The following is a 24,148-nucleotide window of genomic DNA, read 5'->3' on the forward strand; positions in this document are numbered from 1 at the left end:
ATTAGGTTGGTTTTTGGGATGTAGGTAGCTGTAACATTTGGGCCTAGGGTCGGCCTGTATCTAGGGTAACCTTCGAACCTGAGAATTGCCTCTTATTTCTGTGACAGAAAATTCTGAAATTAGTCAGTAACAGCAAAAGTCTCACCACCCAGTGTTTCCTTACTTTTACTGATTAAAACAGTATTTCAAGTGTGGTTAAATCTATCGTAATGGACAGGAATAGTAGAAAACTGTGACCATGTGAATTCAATGTACTGTCAATCCAGTCTTTAAAAGGTCAAAGGTTTGACCTATACCTTTCCGATGCAGTAAGCTTACGCATACATGAGTGGTACAGTTTTAATAAGAAGATGTGTGGAAACGTTGGATGTTACGGTTGCTGGAAATTATGGAATTTTGTGTCACAGAAAAACGAAGAAATTGTGATTTATTTGTCATTGCTTTGATGTTTGCAGGTCATGTTGGGTAATCAATAATGCTGGGATTCATCTTCTGATCAGGATGTTAAGGTGTCTGATTAGGGCATCCATCACAAGGACAACTTTACCTGAACCCCAAATTTCTTTCTCCTATAGGGCAGTGTTTTCCAAACCTTGGATCGGGTCCCACTGGTGGGTCCCAAGCCTATTTTTGGTGGGTTGCAAGAACCAAGCAATAAATATAGATACCTTTCAACTCTGTATTTATTTTGTCATGTTTGGTGTGCTTCAATGACAGAGGCTGAATGTCAGGCCATGTTTTCTGACACATTTCTGCTTATTTTGTAATATCAGGATTGGTGTTTACAAATTACCATGAAGTTGAACTTCATGGTAATTTGCAAAAACTTTGAAAAATGCACTAAAGTGCATTTTTCAAAGTTTCATGTTGTGCACACACATGCCCTAAGGGCATGTGTGTGCGCAACATATGTGCACAGATCAATTTCAGGGGTGCAACAGGGTGTCCTTTGGACACCCCTGCACCCTTGAAATCGCATTCTCATTTTGTGATTCGCTAATTGCGATTCGCAAATTGAGAATGTCTTTCCATTCATTGCTATGGGCCTCTAGGCCCATAGGAATGAATGGGGAGGTATTCCTTAATTGCGACTCGCAATTTGCGAGTCGCAATTAAGGAATTTTAAGAAATCGCTATTTTTAAAGTGATTTCTTCTTGCATACCATTTTGCTATTCCTTACTAGCGATTCCTTATTTTTCGCTAATAAGGAATCGAAAAATGGATGCTTGATGCATCTGGGGGTATGTGACTATCTAGCTAGGGTACAGAAAGTGTGAAAGGAAAGGCTGTAGGGTGTCATTTGTTGTAACCCAACAAAATGTAAGTACCTGTAAATAAACTACACATTCAGCAGTTAGGAAAGAAAACATGAAGCACAATTTTAGCAATTCTGAAGTGTGATGGAAACAAAGATTTTAACAGAAAGAAAACAATCAAGAAACTTTACTTGGTGATGCACAAATGATTAATATTTACAGAAACCTGATTTCACACACTATTATTTGTGTGCAATATAGTTTTTTCAGAAAAGATGTATATCTCTGCAAATCTAGAGTCCAATTCAATAGAAAATGTGTTTTCTGTAAATGACAGTGCTCCACCACATGATGCTTTAGTAACATAAACACATTGCATGCCTCATGTCCATTAAGGATAGATGGCTTGCGAAAGTTTGTCTTTCTAAAAATTGGGTCATAGTTCTAAAATGTTTTGGAAGCAATGCGATAGGGTATTCCTATTTAGAAGCAAATAATGTCATTCTTATTATATAGAAATGGAAAACATCAACTCACTTCGTCCAGGGTTTACAGGAGCCATTTGTCTCATTGTTGAATGACTCTGGGGGACATTTCCGGCAACCTTGAACAACAAAAGACATTAATTAATTGAAGCCAATCAAAGCAAGAACCAGCAAGCGCAATCTTTATATTTCAGAAAAATTCGTTGATACGAAAAGCATTCTCTCCTTTGCATATTAAATAGCTCAAATTCACTTTATGACTCACTCGGGTCATAAATTTGTACAAAGCAGCAAACAGTCAACATTTCAGTGATGTATCCGGCGTTAGATAGCATGCACCACTCTTAGTCAACCTGCATCAACGTTGTGATTTAGGTTAGTGCATGTTTTAGTATATGCACCTCCACCTAGGTCCTTAGTCACACTGTGGCTAATTTACAAGCCCCGTACGCCACATTTGCGCTGCTGTTGAGTCACTTTTGTGACGCAGCGGTGGCGCAAAGCCAGCGCCATGCTGCGGGGTATTTACAACGTGATGCATCCAGGGAGATGCGTCACGTTGTAAAGCCCTGCGCCACATGTGGGCGTTTCGGCACGGGGGGGGGGGGCGTTCTGGTGCATGAACGCCTCAGAAAAGTGGCTGAGTAAAATCTACAAGATTTCACTCATTCACTTTTCTGACCCCGCTGCGTCAAAACCTTACGCCTGCTTGAAGCAGGCGTAAGGAATGATGCAGCAGAGCTAGTATAGGGCCCTCCGAGCAGTGCTGGAGTTGCGTCGCGCTTGCGACACAACTCCCGAACTGCGTCACCTTCACAGCATCAGATGCGTCACGCATCTGTCTATTCTTGCGCCATGGTGGCCGCATTATAAATGTGGCGCATCCATGGTGGTGCAAGAGGTGTCTGCCGTGACGCAAAATAACTGATGCATCCCGGCTGATATTCAGGGATGCGCCAGTTATTGTAAATATTCCTCTCTGTTTACTGTCTGGGACCTTTTTTGTGACAGCCAAATGCATTATTGGTGTTGTAGTCTTGCTTTGCTTGCTTTGATCCAATACACCTGAAATCAATGATTTGCAGGTGAACCTGGAGTTGAATGGTTACTATCGAATGAGTGGCCTAAAATTCTGCCTCACCACCTGTACAACATCAAATACCATAGGGTACATACTCATGCGTTCTTATTTTGAACATATTCATTAATGTAATAATCGTTATCAAAACCTATTGCCAAAAGCAAAAAAAGAACTCTACCATGTTCGTGTGACACCTGTTCTATATACCTGTGGCATGACCCTTAAAGGGGACTCCATTATAAAGAACAAAGGGGCATATTACCAACAACTAGCGATAATTATCTTTATGTTGGTTTAGCGGCGATATTTTTATCGCCGAGCTGCGGCGATTTTTATCGCTTAGGAACCTTGCTATTATCAAGGTTTATCTCCTAAGCGATAAAAATCGGCCGAAATGCATGAATATCGCTGAAAAGTCAGCAATATTCATGCATTACCGAGCTAATGCTCTTAGCCTTGTTATCCACCTACCATTGGATAACATGGCTAAGAACTGCTCAGGGGCAGGTGTTAGCTTTTGGAGATATTCGCGCTTAGCGCGAATATCTCCAAAAGTTGGTAATAGCTGATAGCGATGTTAGCGACTGTTTCCAGTCGCTAACATCTTGGCACGCCCACTTTGCATGTCATTAGTGATAAATATCACTGACATGCAAAGCGGGGCCCAAGATGGTCGCTATCTCCTACTAGCTGTCGCTAACTGGTGTTAGCGACAGCTAGGTAATAGGGATATAATTTTATCTCTGCTTTCTTGGCTTTTAATGCAAAAAAGCGTAGATAAACCCCCTTGATAATATGCCCCAAAGCTCCACGGCTATATCATGGGTCGGCTTCATACTGCCACTGGAAATGCGCCGAACCTAGGCTGGTAGGAGCTCCCTGTCCCATCTGACTTTTTGTATTTTTGTTTCCTTCTCAAGTTTTCGTGCAGCATTACAACAGATATCAATGAGAATTGTTTAAGGGTGGAGGTGGAGTTATTTTCATTTAACACGAGTTTCTTCTTAAATATACTGCTCATGATGCAGAAGTGACTTGAAGGATAATCGCTGGCATTAACAAACAGAGGACAAAAATGGGGGGGATTATACATTATTATGATAAAGGGCGAAGAAAGAGCGTAGGGTGAGTGGAAGAAATGGGGAAAAGAAGAAGGATGGATGGAAAAGGAAGGAAGAAAGAAAGTAAGAACATTGAAAGGATGACATGTTGGATTTATGAAAAGAAGGGAGATATAGAGGGTCCTGAAGTGTGAAACAGACAGAAATGAAGTAGAAGAGACATAAACATGAGAAATGAGTGAAACAAAAAAAACAAGTTACAAAGAGACGGGCAATGAGGAAGCATTCCACAGGATAGGACCTTGTGTAGAGGAAACAAATCAAACTAATCAAAAGAAAGAAGGATGGTATTAAAATAAAATGCAGCTCATGGCAGGTCATAATAACACAATAATACAAAACAGTAATGAAGGCTCATGAATTAAATGAAGATCAAGCAAGTCACACATGCTTAGCAGGAGGGGGGCGCTGAATGTTGGAATAGTATCATTTACTATTCGAACACCAGTCTGTGCAAACAGTCCCCCCTTCGCAAGTTGTTGTTACGACTTGCGGGGTAATGGTATGCATTGTTACAAGCGTTGTAACAACATGCCGGGTGACGGTTTTGTGCTCAGAGTGGTTTACAGTTCAGGTCACCTAACTGTAATGCCCATTTGGTGTTCAGAATGAAAAATATGAAAATAATCTCGACTGAAATTATTAAATGTAAATATTTATCATAGATTTTAATTGTAAATGTCCTGAAACATGGATTTTACTAGTTGATGGTCTGATGAATCCAGTGCTTTCGTCAGGGGCGGCTCTAGGCCCATGGCGGCCCTGGGCAGGGGGCGTAGGTAGGGGGCCCCGGAAGAGGGGGTCTGGGTGGGGCGGAGCGCGGACGCCAGTGAAGAGGGGGGGTCAGGGTGTTTGGAAGTGGAAATAGAGCTGGAGGCCGCCAAATCCCTGCCAGAGGCCGCCACGCAAGCCACGCAAGCCACGCAAATATGTATCCATCCTCAGAGGATTATTATATTAAGGATATAAATTGGCGTGGTGGCCCCTGGGGGTTGGTGGCCCTGTGAAGGTGCCCAGCTTGCACATGCTTAAGGCCGCCCCTGCTTTCGTAAATCTTGCATGACATATTACACAATTTTGTTCTGTGGGTTTTTTGTGATATTTTTATACCTGTGTCAGGGATTAAGAACCATATTTATCAAGGGTTGAGTTGCTTTTGCACTACGTTGCGTGATGCAAAAGTAATGCAACCCTTGAAATGTCATTTATCAAACCACGCAAGGCCACCTTGCTTGGCCCTGAGTGGCTTGATAAATCCAGAGTAATGCAGATCAGAGCAGCGCAAATCGCTGTGTTACGTTACTCTGCCCCATTGAGGCATTCCATGGGTGGTGCGTGGGTTCTCCCATGCAAAACCCATGGATTTTGACACTTTCCCAGATTTACCATTACTTGGAATGAGCCAAAATGCCACTCCTTCCCAGGGGAGGCGTAACTAGGAGGAATATCATTATTTCTCTTCGTTTTTCTTTCTTTCTATGTGTGCTGCATTTTGTAGCACACATAGTAAGAGGAAAATGCCTCAGGGGATTGTTTTTGTGCAGGAATGTGCCCCTTCTTGCACAAAATCAATTCTCCTTTTTAACGCATGTAGTCATGTACCCTTGCACCATGGTGCAAAAGTGCCTGCGTTGGTGCTAGGTAGCACTTTATGTGCCAGCGCTGGGAAAAGGCAGGAATGCGCTGTATTGGGATAAATAGGGTGCATTCTTGTCCTTTCCCTCTAATGTGGCACAGCGCAGCAAGACGACTTGCAGCGCTGCACGGATGTATGACGTTACGACGCGTATCGTCACAACGCGTGCTGTTACAACGCGTCTTTTACAACGCAAGTCGTGACAACGACTTGCGTTGGGGCGCGGATCGAGAATAGTATAATTTACTATTCTAACACCAGTCCCTGTGGACACTAGGGAAGGTGTTGGAATAGTAAATATACTATTCTTAATCCTGTAGCGCCCTCCAGCGCAAGTCATGGTTACGACTTGGGTTGTAAAGGACGCGTCATAACAGCACTGTGTTGAACCATCCGCGGTGTAAAGGATGTTTCCCGCGCTGCACTTTGTTACAAGCGGATAAATACGCTAATTCCTTTAGTACAATGATGCATGGTGCCGATGATTTAAGATTGGAATTGTGCATTTTTGCAGTCTTACCGTTCTCTGTAGGTTCCTGTCCATGTTCACAATTCTTGTGGCAATAGTTGCACTCCATCCCCGAGCATCTGTAACCAGGTTTGCATTCGCACTGCGCATCTTGGGTGCGAGAGCACCTTATTTTATACTGAAAAACCCCTGCAACCACGAAAAAGATCAGTTATAAAAAAATATGTGTAAACATCTCTGGCACATAAGATATTTCTCAAGAACTTCCTGCTTGGCACATATTAAGAGAACCTGTTTTTAGTGCCCTGTCAGATAGGGTACATGAGATAATTTATGTAATTCAGAATCATGTGGGACTCTTAGAAGAGGCCCCACATTATTGTCAAACCTATTATTAGGATGCCCTGATCTACATGCACAAGCAATATCTAATTGCACACAAAAAAAAGAGTAATGTCGCTGCATGAGTGGTGAAAAAAGTGGAGTGATGCACCATGCAAGGACCAAACTGGTGAACCTGAGTGGTGAGAATGCTTTTTCCTACCACGAGGGAGAGTGCAGTAATTAACCAGTTAATTAGCAGTTAATCAGCAGAAGGACTATAAGGCTATTAGAAAATTCAACCCCATGTGGGTAGAATGTTATAAATTAAAAGGGGGAAAATACAAAAACAAACAATTGAACTCTGCTTAAATGGGTGGAGCAAAAGGCCTGTAGCATCAATTATTAGCCCTGACCCCCTCCATTTTCTTCAATGGCACTCCCAACCTTCCAGTGCTCTAATATAGCTTTAAAGCCTGCTCTCAAGGGCTACACAGGTTATTAAAGGCCTTGAACCCAAGCTACAGGCCCAAATGCTGCATATATGAATTTATGCATGTGGTATTCGTGTACCGTGAACCTAACCAAAAAGCTTAACGTGTCAAAGGCAATTATAGACTTAATCATTGACTGGAGGTGAAGCTGGGTTCCGAGAGTAAAGGGGGTTGTTACTTCATCGTGATGTGATTTTCTTTAACTCCTTCCATGCTCGTGACGGAACCGCTCCGTCACGAGCATCGGTTGAGCTGTGCTCATGACGGAGCGATTCCGTCATGGCCCACTTGGCGCGCCGCGAATTCCGCGCTTGTGCTGGACGTTCTTTTGAGCGGACGGGGCCATGACGGAACCGCTCCGTCATGAGCACAGCTCAATCGAGGCTCGTGACGGAGCGGTTCCGTCACGAGCATGTGAGCGCCGCTCGGCCCCCCAACCCCCTAGCGCTGCGGCGGAATTGCCGCCGCAGCGAAGGGGTTAAAGAGGTGTGTCTTCAACTCTTTCCTAATTTGTAGCAGGTTTGTGGTGGATCTAATCAGTGCAGGCGTGTTGGTTCTGATCCTGGGTTCATAGAAGAGAATGCTTCTTTCCTTGCTTTTTGTCTTTTTTTACGCTTCTTTGTCTCCATACTGAGGGCGTCTTAACTAGAGGGGTGCGAGGAGCCACTGAAGGTGGTGAGCTTGTCAGCCACGTAGGTGGGGCTGCAGGTTGTGATGTCTGTGAAGATGATATCTCTGGTTTGGAAGATGATGTGTGATGACAAGGGAAGCCAACTGAGACATGCTGCAGCACAAAGGACAACCTTAATGGTGGGCCAGGGAGGGGGTCTGGGAGGCCATGAAGCAGGGCATCACCACCAAACAGATGCACGAGTACAAGGGCTTTAACAGCACTTCTGAAGTTGCTTTATGGAAGAATGGTTCAGTTTTCTTGAGCAGAGGGAAATGTCACCAGACTGTCTGTTTTCTTTCCAATGTAGATACAGCACATTGCTACCCTTTCTTTTGACGCAAGGCAGCGCAGTAGGGCAACAGTTTGTACATGAGGCCAGCAGATAAAAGGCCCTTTTGCTTTAAGTGCTGAATATTCACACAACATTCCTAAGGATAGGGCTGGGATCAGACCCAGTGCACAAAAACTTGGCAGCATTGCCTCTTTCATTGCTAATTTACAGAGTCACTGTCACACGCCATCTATCTATAGATGAGCTGTTTAGGTTTAGACAATCTATCTTCAACACTAATCATATCAGGGAGTCAATATCTTAAAAGGGGACAACTTGAAAAATTGTTTGATATCGTTTTGTTCAGTTGGAGTGTTCTATATTTTGTTGAATCCAAAACAGTGCCATATTTGTAAAAGAATAAGTGGTGGGACCCTAGGTATTGCTCAGAAGCCCGCAGCCGGCACTATCGAAGATCGTGGTGCTGAATACCAAGGGTGTAAGTCATTATTCCACCCCATGCCTCTCTAAGCCACCAACAGACGCGCCCTCCAGATTATGCTCACTCTTTCATGTTCTTTTTCATCATTGCTTTCTTCCTTTGTTGCTGAGTTTCAGTCTTTCTCTTCCTCCTTCTTCAGGTTGACCAGACGTCCCGAATTTTCCAGAACAGTCCCCAGTTTCCAGAGGACCTTCCCAGTGTTCTGATGCTTTTCTCAATTTAGTTACATGTCCCTGTTTTTGGGGCAAAGGTCAAGCCATCCTCCAATGCAGAGTTAAAACTATGCTCTTGGTTCCACAGGTGCCTCTAAAATCTGAAACAATTTAAGTAACTCATCTTTTTTTCAGACAGTGCAGAGGAGGTTTGCTGCATGCTTACAGGTGAGAGAATGGGGTGGAGGACGGCATTGGGGCACAAGTTGGAAATCCTGCCATAGATGATGTAATATAAATGTATCACAACAAATAATATCTGGGGGTCAGAAAAAAGAAAAGAGTTTGACAGTGAGGACCACTATACCAAATGCACACAGAAAAGTATCAGTGAGGAATGATAGTTAGTAGATGGTCAAGTCGAGGCTCAAGAGCACAAGGAGAAAAATGTATTGTTCCCATCAGAAGCCGCACTGTACCGCCCTTATTGTCATCATGTGGGATCTCCTTACCCAGGAGACAAGACGGCCGGTAGACATTACCGTGACCGAAATGTGATATGAGAGCAGAACAGAGGAGTGTAGTAGTGGCTAATGACAAAAGCAGTGTATGGTGATTAAAGTGGAAAAGTGAAGGGTAATACTAAAATTAGGTGAATGGGTGGAAAAAAGAAATTTTATTAGTATCCCCCAAACCCTAAGGTTAAAAGGCAGGTGTGGGTGCAGGTTTTAAATAATAACCGCACTTATTGGTGGTCGACATGTTTCAGCATTTCATAAGGTTTTCTTAATGCATTCCTCAGGACCTATACAGGATACACTACTGCTTTGTAAGAAATAAATAAATTATAAAGATATCACCTGGACATCCAGGCGTGCTCAACCGTATACTATCAGTGCAAAATTGTAAGGGATCCAACATGTAAAACAAACAAACAAACACACGAAGAAACAAATGGAACACGAAAGTTATTCACATCATTTCTGTTTGTATTCATAATGACATTTGTTGGAAATGGGGGTTGCCCAAGTCTCAAAGGGGGTAGCATGGCATCAAGCGGGCAGGCCAAACTTCGAGGACATGTGAAGCATTCACGCAGTACCCTCAGTCAACACACCAGGCACACTACAAAAGAGGCAGGACACCAATTTGAGTTGGAAAATTAAGCAGTTTAGTATCTCCAACCTGCAAGGCAAAAAGGAAAAATACACTGGTAATCACAACAAGGCGCCAACTGGCGCCAGAGCCAAGTACATCCTGGGGAATTATTTACATGGGACAAAAAGGGTTGAGTCCAAAGTCCATGCTGTAATAAAAATGGTTGGTTAAATGAACATTAGACCTGGGGCCAATCTGGCGGGGCCAACTCAGGGTCTCATCCTTAGGGGTAGGCTGTAATTGCAAACTCTAATATTATGCATTAATACACTTTATGCGTTATTACGCCAAACCCCACCTCTGTAAGGGAAAACAGAACATCACAGAACCTTTAATATTAGACAGGAGTACCTGTAATAAAACATCAGGTTTCTTCCCCCCTCCACTCTAGGGAAATACGCATCAGGCAGGGCCTACTCAGGCCTTCATCCTTGAGAGGTTGGCTGAAATTGTAAATTGCATACTAGCATAATTACACCTCATGCGTGACCACGCCAACCCAACCCCTGTAAAGGAAACTTCAGGGCATCACAGTAAATCCCAACATACAGGAACACCTGCAATAAATCAGCATAGGGATATCAAACATCGGGCGAAAGCATTAACATGCATTGGCATCAGTAAACTCATATAACTCCAACACGACCCTTGTAAGGGAAACATCAGGGCATCATGGCACAGAATAGACAGGAACACCTGTAACAATTCAGCATGGGATGCAACCAGGGACCTAGTATTACATGTCAGGCCAACCTATAGAACAACCTAGGCGGAACATACATCGCCCAGCATAGATATCAGGTAGGGGCCCTACTTCTGGACCAGGGGCACCTGTACGAACACAGCAAGGCTTCCTCTACCATAAACCCTGGAGAATCAACATCAGGGTGTACACAACAGCCCACCCTTATTAAGGAAAGACATCATGGCATACCAACAACCACTAGCAGGCGGGCATAATTATAGGACTATTAAACCACCTTCGCAAGCTCTACAGGGCATACAGAACCCCAGTGCTATAGCCTTAGGGAAAATACCTGGGGAACATGACTCCTTAGCTCCCAACCTGCAACACAGACATCAGGTAGTACATTGGCAACAACTCTCCCTGGGTCACCTTAGAGGAAACAATACTCCCTGGGGCATAGACATTTCATCAGGGTAAATGCAAACATCTCCTCGCGCAATTAACACTTCCCTAGAGGAGTAGATAACATTTCACTGGGATCAGGAAACCTTTCCTTATGCCAGGGTACTCATTTCCCTAATCAGGAAGAACATTTCCTTGGACATTAGAGGAGGGCATAACATTCCTTTCCCTGTAAACAACTTTCCTTAAATGCAACCACGTACTCAAATGGAACACCTTTCAGTAGCCACCGCCTTAAGAGGGAATTACTCTTGCCTAGTCCAGGAGCTGACCCCTTTTAGCAGTCAGGCCACATTTCCCTAGGGCCTTTGCAGTCCCATTACAAATGTCCCCCCACGGGATCAGTCCGGGCCACCGCCGGGGTATCTGGGGCCAACAGGGCCCAATCCCAGATTCCAACAGGGGGGGGGGCGCCGAGCACCAACTTTGTGCCGCGTTGCCCTCTTCAACCCCCTACACAGTTTCATAGAGGCCCCACTCACCGGCCTCTTGCAGTCCTGCAGGCGTTCCCCAGATTTCGAAGGGGAGGGGGCAAGCACCGGCAATGTGCCTCGGGGCCCCCTCTCCGTGTTCTGGCCACCTGTCGCAACACTTGCGGCACTCCTGGCATCGGCGGAGGCGGGGTGGCTCCCGCCCTCCGCTCTCCCTTGCAGTGACTTCTCCCGGGCCCCTCCGCTCCCTCTAGGGGTCCCAGAACTTCGTTGGCAGGCGGAGGCGGGGTAGGCTCCCGCCCTCCGCACTCCCCTCACGGCTACGCACTTTTCGTGGCGGCGGGGCTAGCACCGACAGAGTGCCCCGGCCCCGCCTCCTCCTCCGCTTCTCTCCGCGTCCGCAGACCGGCAGGGTAGGCTCCTGCTCCGGTCTTCCTATGCCATCGGGGTTCCCCTCAGCTCACCGGGGGCCCCGCGACACCTTCGGCCGGCTTCTCCCTGCCACAGCTTCCGGCAGCCAATCCCTGCGCGGCCTTCTAGGGCACGGCCGCGCAGGCCAATCAGTGCACGGCGGGGCTGGGGTTGTGACCGGTGACGTCACCGGCGCCCCCGCCACGTGATGCCGGCCTCCCCGGCTTCAGGGCCTAGTGCGGCCCGCTCCTCCTCATCGGCGGCCCCCTCCTGGTACCGGGGGTCGCCACAACGATGCCTCCCACGGCGGGGGAAGACCTCCTCACAGCGCCGGGCCGCGGCGGTGAATTCTGGCGGCCATAAGGGGTAGGCTCCCTTTTACCTCATTATTTATTTCCCGGGCAGTTCTAACCGGCGTGAGGCGTCAATAAGGGGTAGGCTCCCTTCTAAATTAATTAATTAAATGGCGGACAGCGCGCCAAAACGAGGGTAGGCTCCTCCAGCTCGATTCCCCTCACAGTTTTCAGGGCCAACAGCTCTCCAGGGGTCACACCAGCCCCAGCGCTTCCTCACACAGCGCTCTACAGGCAGTCCCTCACGGTGTCAGAGCTTCCACAGGGGGGGGGGCACAACTTCCTTGGGGGCATCAACCTCCCCAGAATAGCGCTTGATAGGCAGTACCTCACAAGGGCAACAGTTCCTCCAAGCAGCCCAGGGCAGCAACAGTCTTGGCATTTACAGCGCTTAGGTAGGCAAACCAGGGCTTCCAAGTAGGCTCTTCCCGGAGGGGGGGGGGGGGGCGAACAGCTCCACAGCCAGCCCAGGGGCACACTCCTCACCTCCTGGGGGGTTCAAGCCCACAGCATTCCTCCTCTTCTGGGCACCTTTTTCCTTCAGCGCTGGCGTAGTTCAAGGTCCCACGGCGTCAGGGGCCTATGAAGAGTCCTCCCTTGTCAGGGGCCCATGGGGACAGCAGCGGGGGGGTTTATAGGGGTGCAGGGCCCAGCTCACAGGCCCATGTGGCGGTCGCACCTCACAGCAGGTCCCCCTCCCTTCCTTGTCCCAGCTGACTAACCCTCTGGTGACACTTCCCCCTATTTATATCCTCCTCCCAGGCAGTGCCAGGACCTTCTAGAATGTTGGCACATCTAGCCTAAACTGGTTCTAGGGGAGGGGGTGAGCACCCTGGGTGCCAGGCTTTCCCTCCAAAAGCTAGGGGTAGCTGGGTAATGTTATCTAGACCGCTGACCTATGTCAGTCCAGTGGCAAAACCCATGGCCATGGCATCCATTTTAAAAACAATACATTTCAGTCAGGTACATTTCCAAAATGGGGGTGCAGTTTTAAAATGGGGGATTTTACAAGTGCTCACATTATGTCAGGTAATTACATTTTCACAAGGTGTCTCACACCACTCATGGCCTATACAGGTTTAATCCCATGGGGGAGACAATCCAGATAAGGGGGTCAAAAGCGAAAAATTTTGGGGGAAAAAGGCCAAGTCCAACACGACTCCCCCCCAGCCAAAAGCCAGGGTAGACCGATCAATGCCTTGATGGGCTTCCCTGCTTGGGGCGGAAAAAGGTGGACGCAGGCCTGCAACTACAGGAGCACCTGCAGTCTCTCCTCCACTCTGGAACCCAATGGTTCTCTTTCGCAACCCTCCCTTCACCAACAGAACCACCCCACTGGTGTTCCCTAGTGGGATGTCTCTCCTTCCTAGAGTGGGAGGCTCTAGCCTCAGGCTTGTGATACTCTGGAACCACTCTCTTCTCTCCAAATTTCCACTGGTCCACCCACCTGGGGTCTTCACCCTCAGAATGACCAGCCCTTAGGGGCGAGGCTCTCCTCCCCCTACTTCTCCTCCTAGGGTTCCTCCATCTCCTACGCCTGGGGACACCCTCACACAACTCTCTCCCCAACCTGGAGTCGAAACTCACAGGCTGAACCGGTGACAGGGGCGAGTCCTCCCTCTCCCTGCACCCCCTCCCAGAATTCTGCACCCTCCTACCCGGAGAAGTACCCCTGGGAGTCACTTCCGGGGGGACTCTGATTACAGATGTCCCTCCCACCAGGGCAGGCAACTCCTGTCCCTGGCCACCCAACCCGGGGTCTGCGCCCTGTGGCTGAGCTGGTGACAGAGAGGAGACCCTCCTCCCTCTGCACCCCCTCCCAGAGTTCCGCACCCTCCCACTGGAAGTGGTACCCCTGGGAGTCAATTTGGTAGGGACCTGCCTTACAGGAACCCCACCCTCCAGGTCAGGCAACCCCTGAACCTGGAACCCCAGTCCAGGATCTAGACCCTGTGACTGGTCAGTCCCCTGAACCACCGAAGCTCTGATTAATGATGCTCCGGGTTCTCCTGACATAAGGGGATCCCTCCTTTTGGATGACACTTCGGGGCAGCCTAGCCTCCCAAGCTGGGGTTCTCTTAAAGAACACTCCAGGCCTGGTGGCCGCAGCTGGGGTACCTTGGGACACCTCCCCGTCTCACTCCCTTCGGGATCATTCCCCTCAGCCTTCCCAGACGCTCTGGCACTTACCCAGAGGTCTGCCTCCCGTGCAAGTTCCCTGGGGTCTGAGAACCCGCACTGCAACAGATGGTGACGCAGTCTTGGGAAACAACTCCTCAGCATGTGCTCCCGGATAACGGCATGGCACAGCCCTTCCCAATCTTCCACTGCTCTCCTCACCACCCAATCCTCCAGTACAGTCCAACACTCCTCCTCAAACTCTCCCCAGGACTGATGGGACAGCTTTCCCCTGCCCCTCAACACTAACCCGTCCTCCTCCTCCGGGGAATCAGGCACAGTCTCCTGGGCTTCGGGAGTGGGACACCTTGCACTGGACCTACACTCGCTGCCACCACTGGATCCCACCCACCTCGGTGAATCCAGACTCCTGAAACCACTCTCAGGGGACAAACTACCCACCTGAGCTGATCTCTCCCTGGCGAAGGCCCTCTCCGCCTCCGCCATCCTTTCCAGCGCTAGGACTTTTTCAGTCCCTAGTCGCTGCTCTTCTACCCTCAGCTGCGCTAAGCCCTCGGCATGCCTGAGCTTTGCCAGCGCCAGCTGATACTCCCTCTCTTCTCTCCTATCTACCCACTCTTCTGGGGACAGGGAAAGGGATGGGGCAGTGCCCCCGGGACTGGACCCAGTGCGAGACTCCCTATCTTCGGTGTCCTCCACAGCTACTGGCGTCTCCGCCCTCTCAAACTCTTCCTCCTCCTCGGAATAACTACCTCCCAGGGTTCTGGATGGGGAGCCCTCTCTCTGGTCTCTAACCCACTGACCCTGCAACACCTCGGGGGGGTAGTCAGACAAGTCCCCATCAATCTCTAAGGGCTCTCCCCTCTTGAGGGCCTCATAGAGAAACAGGTTCCTCCTAATGCTCCCTACTGGGGGTATCCCTCTCTCCAGGAGGAAGTCTATCACCTCCTGTTCGGTGTATTCCATCAGTTCCACTTCCTGGTAAACCAACCCCATCGTGACGAGGTACACCCGGGACACACCCTCCCAGTGGAACAAGGGGACACAATTCTGCTACAACACTTTTCAGGAGGAGGCAATCAAAAAAACACAATAATCCCCACAACAAGGCTCGGATTACATCCAAAGCTCTATTTGCAGTGTAACCCGTGGCCGCTGTGGTACTGCGCAAGCACAAGTCCTATCCCACCACTCTGCCACCAAATGTTGGAAATGGGGGTTGCCCAAGTCTCAAAGGGGGTAGCATGGCATCAAGCGGGCAGGCCAAACTTCGAGGACATGTGAAGCATTCACGCAGTACCCTCAGTCAACACACCAGGCACACTACAAAAGAGGCAGGACACCAATTTGAGTTGGAAAATTAAGCAGTTTAGTATCTCCAACCTGCAAGGCAAAAAGGAAAAATACACTGGTAATCACAACAAGGCGCCAACTGGCGCCAGAGCCAAGTACATCCTGGGGAATTATTTACATGGGACAAAAAGGGTTGAGTCCAAAGTCCATGCTGTAATAAAAATGGTTGGTTAAATGAACATTAGACCTGGGGCCAATCTGGCGGGGCCAACTCAGGGTCTCATCCTTAGGGGTAGGCTGTAATTGCAAACTCTAATATTATGCATTAATACACTTTATGCGTTATTACGCCAAACCCCACCTCTGTAAGGGAAAACAGAACATCACAGAACCTTTAATATTAGACAGGAGTACCTGTAATAAAACATCAGGTTTCTTCCCCCCTCCACTCTAGGGAAATACGCATCAGGCAGGGCCTACTCAGGCCTTCATCCTTGAGAGGTTGGCTGAAATTGTAAATTGCATACTAGCATAATTACACCTCATGCGTGACCACGCCAACCCAACCCCTGTAAAGGAAACTTCAGGGCATCACAGTAAATCCCAACATACAGGAACACCTGCAATAAATCAGCATAGGGATATCAAACATCGGGCGAAAGCATTAACATGCATTGGCATCAGTAAACTCATATAACTCCAACACGACCCTTGTAAGGGAAACATCAGGGCATCATGGCACAGAATAGACAGGAACACCTGTAACAATTCAGCATGGGATGCAACCAGGGACCTAGTATTACATGTCAGGCCAACCTATAGAACAACCTAGGCGGAACATACATCGCCCAGCATAGATATCAGGTAGGGGCCCTACTTCTGGACCAGGGGCACCTGTACGAACACAGCAAGGCTTCCTCTACCATAAACCCTGGAGAATCAACATCAGGGTGTACACAACAGCCCACCCTTATTAAGGAAAGACATCATGGCATACCAACAACCACTAGCAGGCGGGCATAATTATAGGACTATTAAACCACCTTCGCAAGCTCTACAGGGCATACAGAACCCCAGTGCTATAGCCTTAGGGAAAATACCTGGGGAACATGACTCCTTAGCTCCCAACCTGCAACACAGACATCAGGTAGTACATTGGCAACAACTCTCCCTGGGTCACCTTAGAGGAAACAATACTCCCTGGGGCATAGACATTTCATCAGGGTAAATGCAAACATCTCCTCGCGCAATTAACACTTCCCTAGAGGAGTAGATAACATTTCACTGGGATCAGGAAACCTTTCCTTATGCCAGGGTACTCATTTCCCTAATCAGGAAGAACATTTCCTTGGACATTAGAGGAGGGCATAACATTCCTTTCCCTGTAAACAACTTTCCTTAAATGCAACCACGTACTCAAATGGAACACCTTTCAGTAGCCACCGCCTTAAGAGGGAATTACTCTTGCCTAGTCCAGGAGCTGACCCCTTTTAGCAGTCAGGCCACATTTCCCTAGGGCCTTTGCAGTCCCATTACAAATGTCCCCCCACGGGATCAGTCCGGGCCACCGCCGGGGTATCTGGGGCCAACAGGGCCCAATCCCAGATTCCAACAGGGGGGGGGGGGGCGCCGAGCACCAACTTTGTGCCGCGTTGCCCTCTTCAACCCCCTACACAGTTTCATAGAGGCCCCACTCACCGGCCTCTTGCAGTCCTGCAGGCGTTCCCCAGATTTCGAAGGGGAGGGGGCAAGCACCGGCAATGTGCCTCGGGGCCCCCTCTCCGTGTTCTGGCCACCTGTCGCAACACTTGCGGCACTCCTGGCATCGGCGGAGGCGGGGTGGCTCCCGCCCTCCGCTCTCCCTTGCAGTGACTTCTCCCGGGCCCCTCCGCTCCCTCTAGGGGTCCCAGAACTTCGTTGGCAGGCGGAGGCGGGGTAGGCTCCCGCCCTCCGCACTCCCCTCACGGCTACGCACTTTTCGTGGCGGCGGGGCTAGCACCGACAGAGTGCCCCGGCCCCGCCTCCTCCTCCGCTTCTCTCCGCGTCCGCAGACCGGCAGGGTAGGCTCCTGCTCCGGTCTTCCTATGCCATCGGGGTTCCCCTCAGCTCACCGGGGGCCCCGCGACACCTTCGGCCGGCTTCTCCCTGCCACAGCTTCCGGCAGCCAATCCCTGCGCGGCCTTCTAGGGCACGGCCGCGCAGGCCAATCAGTGCACGGCGGGGCTGGGGTTGTGACCGGTGACGTCACCGGCGCCCCCGCCACGTGATGCCGGCCTCCCCGGCTTCAGGGCCTAGTGCGGCCCGCTCCTCCTCATCGGCGGCCCCCTCCTGGTACCGGGGGTCGCCACAACGATGCCTCCCACGGCGGGGGAAGACCTCCTCACAGCGCCGGGCCGCGGCGGTGAATTCTGGCGGCCATAAGGGGTAGGCTCCCTTTTACCTCATTATTTATTTCCCGGGCAGTTCTAACCGGCGTGAGGCGTCAATAAGGGGTAGGCTCCCTTCTAAATTAATTAATTAAATGGCGGACAGCGCGCCAAAACGAGGGTAGGCTCCTCCAGCTCGATTCCCCTCACAGTTTTCAGGGCCAACAGCTCTCCAGGGGTCACACCAGCCCCAGCGCTTCCTCACACAGCGCTCTACAGGCAGTCCCTCACAGTGTCAGAGCTTCCACAGGGGGGGGGGGCACAACTTCCTTGGGGGCATCAACCTCCCCAGAATAGCGCTTGATAGGCAGTACCTCACAAGGGCAACAGTTCCTCCAAGCAGCCCAGGGCAGCAACAGTCTTGGCATTTACAGCGCTTAGGTAGGCAAACCAGGGCCTCCAAGTAGGCTCTTCCCGGAGGGGGGGGGGGGGCGAACAGCTCCACAGCCAGCCCAGGGGCACACTCCTCACCTCCTGGGGGGTTCAAGCCCACAGCATTCCTCCTCTTCTGGGCACCTTTTTCCCTCAGCGCTGGCGTAGTTCAAGGTCCCACGGCGTCAGGGGCCTATGAAGAGTCCTCCCTTGTCAGGGGCCCATGGGGACAGCAGCGGGGGGGTTTATAGGGGTGCAGGGCCCAGCTCACAGGCCCATGTGGCGGTCGCACCTCACAGCAGGTCCCCCTCCCTTCCTTGTCCCAGCTGACTAACCCTCTGGTGACACTTCCCCCTATTTATATCCTCCTCCCAGGCAGTGCCAGGACCTTCTAGAATGTTGGCACATCTAGCCTAAACTGGTTCTAGGGGAGGGGGTGAGCACCCTGGGTGCCAGGCTTTCCCTCCAAAAGCTAGGGGTAGCTGGGTAATGTTATCTAGACCGCTGACCTATGTCAGTCCAGTGGCAAAACCCATGGCCATGGCATCCATTTTAAAAACAATACATTTCAGTCAGGTACATTTCCAAAATGGGGGTGCAGTTTTAAAATGGGGGATTTTACAAGTGCTCACATTATGTCAGGTAATTACATTTTCACAAGGTGTCTCACACCACTCATGGCCTATACAGGTTTAATCCCATGGGGGAGACAATCCAGATAAGGGGGTCAAAAGCGAAAAATTTTGGGGGAAAAAGGCCAAGTCCAACAACATTGCAATATGTTTAATCATACCTGGTCATTATTTCAAGTATGCACTCACCCTTGCGTGTAGGTTGAGCAGCTTCACCCCACCTGGCTGCAGCTCAGGTAAAAGGAGCGCCGCTCTGTGAATAACCACATTATGTTTACAGAGCGGCTAGTGATATGACACTAAACCAAGATAATAATAAAATAAAATATACTTCGAGATGAGAGGTGGTTTGAACCTCTAACGTAGTCAAATAGTACCCAGGCTAGGCGTGAACGCCGTGATCTGTCAAGACTCGAGAACGATGACCACCCGGTAGGGACAGATAAAGCATGAAAACCGTGTCAGTTTCAGTGATGTTTGAAAACCGCACTCGAGAAACGCTTCCGAGAAACGCTTCGTGTTTCTGATGGCGGGGTGGCCTCTAGCGGCATAGCCGCGCAGAGGGAAAAACAACACGAAGTCACGCATTATGCGTTCACTCACCTCTCCGTTGGCGTCTCCAGGCAGTCTTCAGTACTGCTCGGGGGGGCGCCGATCGCGGAATGAGGTAGTGTTTTGTATACTCTACAGACAAGACGTAATGCGAGCAGTCACGTGAGGGTGAGAATTCTGGGAATAGTAGTTCGCTACCCAGTACCGACTCTATTAGATAGAAGGGACTTCGTTACAGGATTCTGCCATCGTGTTTCTTACACACATCCTTGAACAGGATCACAGTGGCATAAATCATGTAATGTGTACACTGATGCATGATGAATTACATATGGATATTTATAGACGAATGTTTATATTTATAGGCAAGTGCCAATGCGCCATTCGTAGGACATAATTCTGGGAGTTGACATTCGCTATCTAGCGCTGCCTCTATTCTGCCATGGTGTTTCTTACACACATCCTTGAACAGAATGGTGCGTGATGAATTACATATGGATATTTATAGGCGAATGTTTGTATTTATAGGCAGGTGCCAATGCGCCATTCAAAGGGCATAATTCTGGGAGTTGACATTCGCTACCTAGCGCTGCCTCTATTAAATAGAAGGGACTTTATTTCATGATTGTGTCATGGTGTGTCTCTTACACAACAAACTTTAAGCAGGATCACAATGGCGTAAATCATGTAGTGTGTGTTCACTACTAGATGTTAAATTATAAATAAGTATTTGTGTTTATAGATGAAGTTTTATACTTATAGACAGTGTAAGAAGGGACATAATGCACACGACCATTCAAAGGGACATCCATGGTATGGGCTCATTTAGGCCGTCTTTGTCACTGTTAAGGCGGTACACCCATTTCTGCTCTATCTTGAACAAAAAACGGCTGGTGTCGGCACACGAATCAGGAATATGCGGTTGCTCGAGGACTGTCCAGTAGAAATCCTCAGGACCATGACCCTTCTCCAAGAAATGTGCGGTCAGTCTGGTTGCTTGTTTGCGGCACCGCACTGTGCTTTTATGTTCTTGGATACGTGTGCGTACCTTTCTGGTTGTCATGCCGACATACCGTAGTTCGCAAGGACATTTAATCAGATATATCAAGTTACTACTATTGCAGTTCGTAAACTTGTTCTGTGTCCATGGGCGATTAGTGCCGATGTCAACCTCAGTAGATTTGTTAGTCTGGGGACAGACCGTGCAGTTTCCGCATGGGTGATGTCCGACCACAGCTGGTAAATCCCATAGGGTTCCCACTTGTCTTCCTTCTTTGCTGCGTGGACGTGTGTGAACCAGTTGATCCTTCAGGTTCGGTCCTCTTTTGTATGCGAACATGGGCTGGGGAATGTCATCACCTCCAGTCTTAAGGATGGACCAGTGTTTCTTTATGATTTTCTGCAACTGGTTGGATCGGCTGTTAAAGGTGTTAACAAAAGCAATCCGGTCTGTTTTTTCTTTAGGAGGGTTGATTGCAAGTAGGGCATCCCTATGGTTATTGGAGGCCCTCTTTTTAGACTGACGAATGATTTTCTTGGGGTATCGTTTCTCCTTTAGATGTTCCTCCAGGTTTTTGGAGTGTGCTTCAAAAGATTCCTTCTTAGAACAGTTTCTTTGTATCCTCAGGAACTGGCCAAAAGGTAGATTGTCCCTCAAGGCCCGTGGATGACAGCTGTCATATCGCAACAATGCGTTCCTGGCCATGGGTTTGCGATATAGCTCAGACTCGATGCCAGTTGGGGTCGCGTGCAATCTCAAATCAAGGAAAGCCAGAGATGTTCTGCTATGCTCGATGATGAACTTTAAATATTGGTTCTTGCTGTTCAACCAACCATGAAATGATATTAGGTCTTCTTCCGTGCCACGCCACACCACCAGGATGTCATCAATATAGCGTTTCCACACATATATTGATGGTAAGTATGGGTTGGTGATGGTTAGTACACTATGTTGTTCAAAATGGTGCACGTACAGATTCGCCAGGCTCGGCGCGAAAACACTGCCCATGCTAGTCCCGGACGTCTGCAGGTACAATGTGTCTTCAAAGCGGAAATAATTTTCCTTCATAGCAATTTCTGCTAGATGCATGATGAAGGGTATTGGTGTCATCGATTGATGGTTAGTCTGCTCCAAAAGTGTCCCCACTACTTCTAGGGTCTCGGTTTGAGGGATCGATGTGTATAAAGATTCGACATCGAACGATACTAGGATGTCCGTTTCCATGTTGTATTGTATTGTGGGAAGGAGTCTTAGGACATCCTTAGTATCTTGGAGAAAGGTAGGCATTGCTTTGACCATCGGGTTGAGGAAGTGGTCCACAAAAGTCGAAAGGGGTTCTAATACCGACCCAATGCCAGAAATAATAGGCCTACCAGGTGGTGGCCTTGTTGGCTTGTGTACTTTGGGCAGGCTGTAAAAATAAGGAATTGTAGGGTGTTTTGTGACCAAATACTGTCCCTCCTGTGAGGTTATCCATCCCTCACTTGTGGCTTCTTCTACCAAGGCACTAATTCTGGTTTGTAGACCTTCAGTTGGATCCGATCTCAACAGTAAGTAGGATTTGCGGTCACTGAGTTGCCGCAGACATTCGTTTCTGTACACTGCAGTGTCTAGGATCACAGTTGCTCCGCCTTTGTCGGCCGGCTTGATGGTAATGTTGTCGTTGGAAGTGAGTGAACGTAAGGCTTGCTGTTCATCTCTGGAGAGATTCATAAATGGCTTGACATCTCTTTTGTATAGATCTGTGACGTCCTTTTCAACAGCTGTTTCAAAGGTCAGAACTTTGGGCGGTAAGGAAGCACTCGGTGGATTAAACGAGGACGGTCTCTTCAGACCAGTGTTGTTATCTATGGAGATGGTTTCCAAGGCAGTCGATTTTGCGAAAAAGTAATGCAATCTTATTTTCCTGAATAGCTTGGAAAGTTCAATTTGGGCCACGAAAGGATCACCTTTCTGAGTGGCTACGAATCCCAAGCCTTTGTTTAGGAGGAGTTCCTCATTGGTAGACAGGACGTGTGAACTGAGGTTGATCACGATGCCGTCTGGTTGCTTGTTCCCGCGGCATCTTGGGGGACTTTCTTCCCGCTGCGTAGATCCATCCTCGATTGTTGCGGGGTGTTCGTGTCCGTGTTCCAATGAACTTGTTGTTGCGTTGCTCCTTGTCTCCTCCTGCCTCGGCCTCGTCTCTGGCCAAAACCTAAAAAAGGAAACGACCCCGGGCCTTGTTGCATCTGTGGTGGATAGAAAGGCGGACCCATTTGTGGAGGGCAAATTGCCCTCCACAAATGGGTCCGCCTTTCTATCCACCACAGATGCAACAAGGCCCGGGGTCGTTTCCTTTTTTAGGTTTTGGCCAGAGACGAGGCCGAGGCAGGAGGAGACAAGGAGCAACGCAACAACAAGTTCATTGGAACACGGACACGAACACCCCGCAACAATCGAGGATGGATCTACGCAGCGGGAAGAAAGTCCCCCAAGATGCCGCGGGAACAAGCAACCAGACGGCATCGTGATCAACCTCAGTTCACACGTCCTGTCTACCAATGAGGAACTCCTCCTAAACAAAGGCTTGGGATTCGTAGCCACTCAGAAAGGTGATCCTTTCGTGGCCCAAATTGAACTTTCCAAGCTATTCAGGAAAATAAGATTGCATTACTTTTTCGCAAAATCGACTGCCTTGGAAACCATCGCCATAAATAACAACACTGGTCTGAAGAGACCGTCCTCGTTTAATCCACCGAGTGCTTCCTTACCGCCCAAAGTTCTGACCTTTGAAACAGCTGTTGAAAAGGACGTCACAGATCTATACAAAAGAGATGTCAAGCCATTTATGAATCTCTCCAGAGATGAACAGCAAGCCTTACGTTCACTCACTTCCAACGACAACATTACCATCAAGCCGGCCGACAAAGGCGGAGCAACTGTGATCCTAGACACTGCAGTGTACAGAAACAAATGTCTGCGGCAACTCAGTGACCGCAAATCCTACTTACTGTTGAGATCGGATCCAACTGAAGGTCTACAAACCAGAATTAGTGCCTTGGTAGAAGAAGCCACAAGTGAGGGATGGATAACCTCACAGGAGGGACAGTATTTGGTCACAAAACACCCTACAATTCCTTATTTTTACAGCCTGCCCAAAGTACACAAGCCAACAAGGCCACCACCTGGTAGGCCTATTATTTCTGGCATTGGGTCGGTATTAGAACCCCTTTCGACTTTTGTGGACCACTTCCTCAACCCGATGGTCAAAGCAATGCCTACCTTTCTCCAAGATACTAAGGATGTCCTAAGACTCCTTCCCACAATACAATACAACATGGAAACGGACATCCTAGTATCGTTCGATGTCGAATCTTTATACACATCGATCCCTCAAACCGAGACCCTAGAAGTAGTGGGGACACTTTTGGAGCAGACTAACCATCAATCGATGACACCAATACCCTTCATCATGCATCTAGCAGAAATTGCTATGAAGGAAAATTATTTCCGCTTTGAAGACACATTGTACCTGCAGACGTCCGGGACTAGCATGGGCAGTGTTTTCGCGCCGAGCCTGGCGAATCTGTACGTGCACCATTTTGAACAACATAGTGTACTAACCATCACCAACCCATACTTACCATCAATATATGTGTGGAAACGCTATATTGATGACATCCTGGTGGTGTGGCGTGGCACGGAAGAAGACCTAATATCATTTCATGGTTGGTTGAACAGCAAGAACCAATATTTAAAGTTCATCATCGAGCATAGCAGAACATCT

The 24,148-nt window shown here is 48.7% G+C and overlaps 1 protein-coding gene across 2 annotated transcripts in view; it reads right to left on the reverse strand.

Moving 5' to 3' along the window:
• LOC147711122 (tumor necrosis factor receptor superfamily member 9-like) overlaps window positions 1-24,148 on the reverse strand; it is a 106,959-nt gene that overhangs the window by 28,626 nt on the left and 54,185 nt on the right. For both annotated transcript variants that reach the window (XM_086921929.1, XM_086921928.1), the window contains exons 4-5: window positions 6,101-6,238; window positions 1,795-1,861 (exon numbers count right to left, since the gene is read on the reverse strand). In XM_086921929.1, the coding sequence (XP_086778055.1) occupies window positions 1,795-1,861; window positions 6,101-6,238 (205 nt within the window). The remainder of the gene's footprint in view (window positions 1-1,794; window positions 1,862-6,100; window positions 6,239-24,148) is intronic.

This window comes from Lissotriton vulgaris, chromosome 5 (genome assembly GCF_964263255.1).
Source record: "Lissotriton vulgaris chromosome 5, aLisVul1.2, whole genome shotgun sequence".
Lineage (NCBI taxonomy): Eukaryota > Metazoa > Chordata > Amphibia > Caudata > Salamandridae > Lissotriton > Lissotriton vulgaris.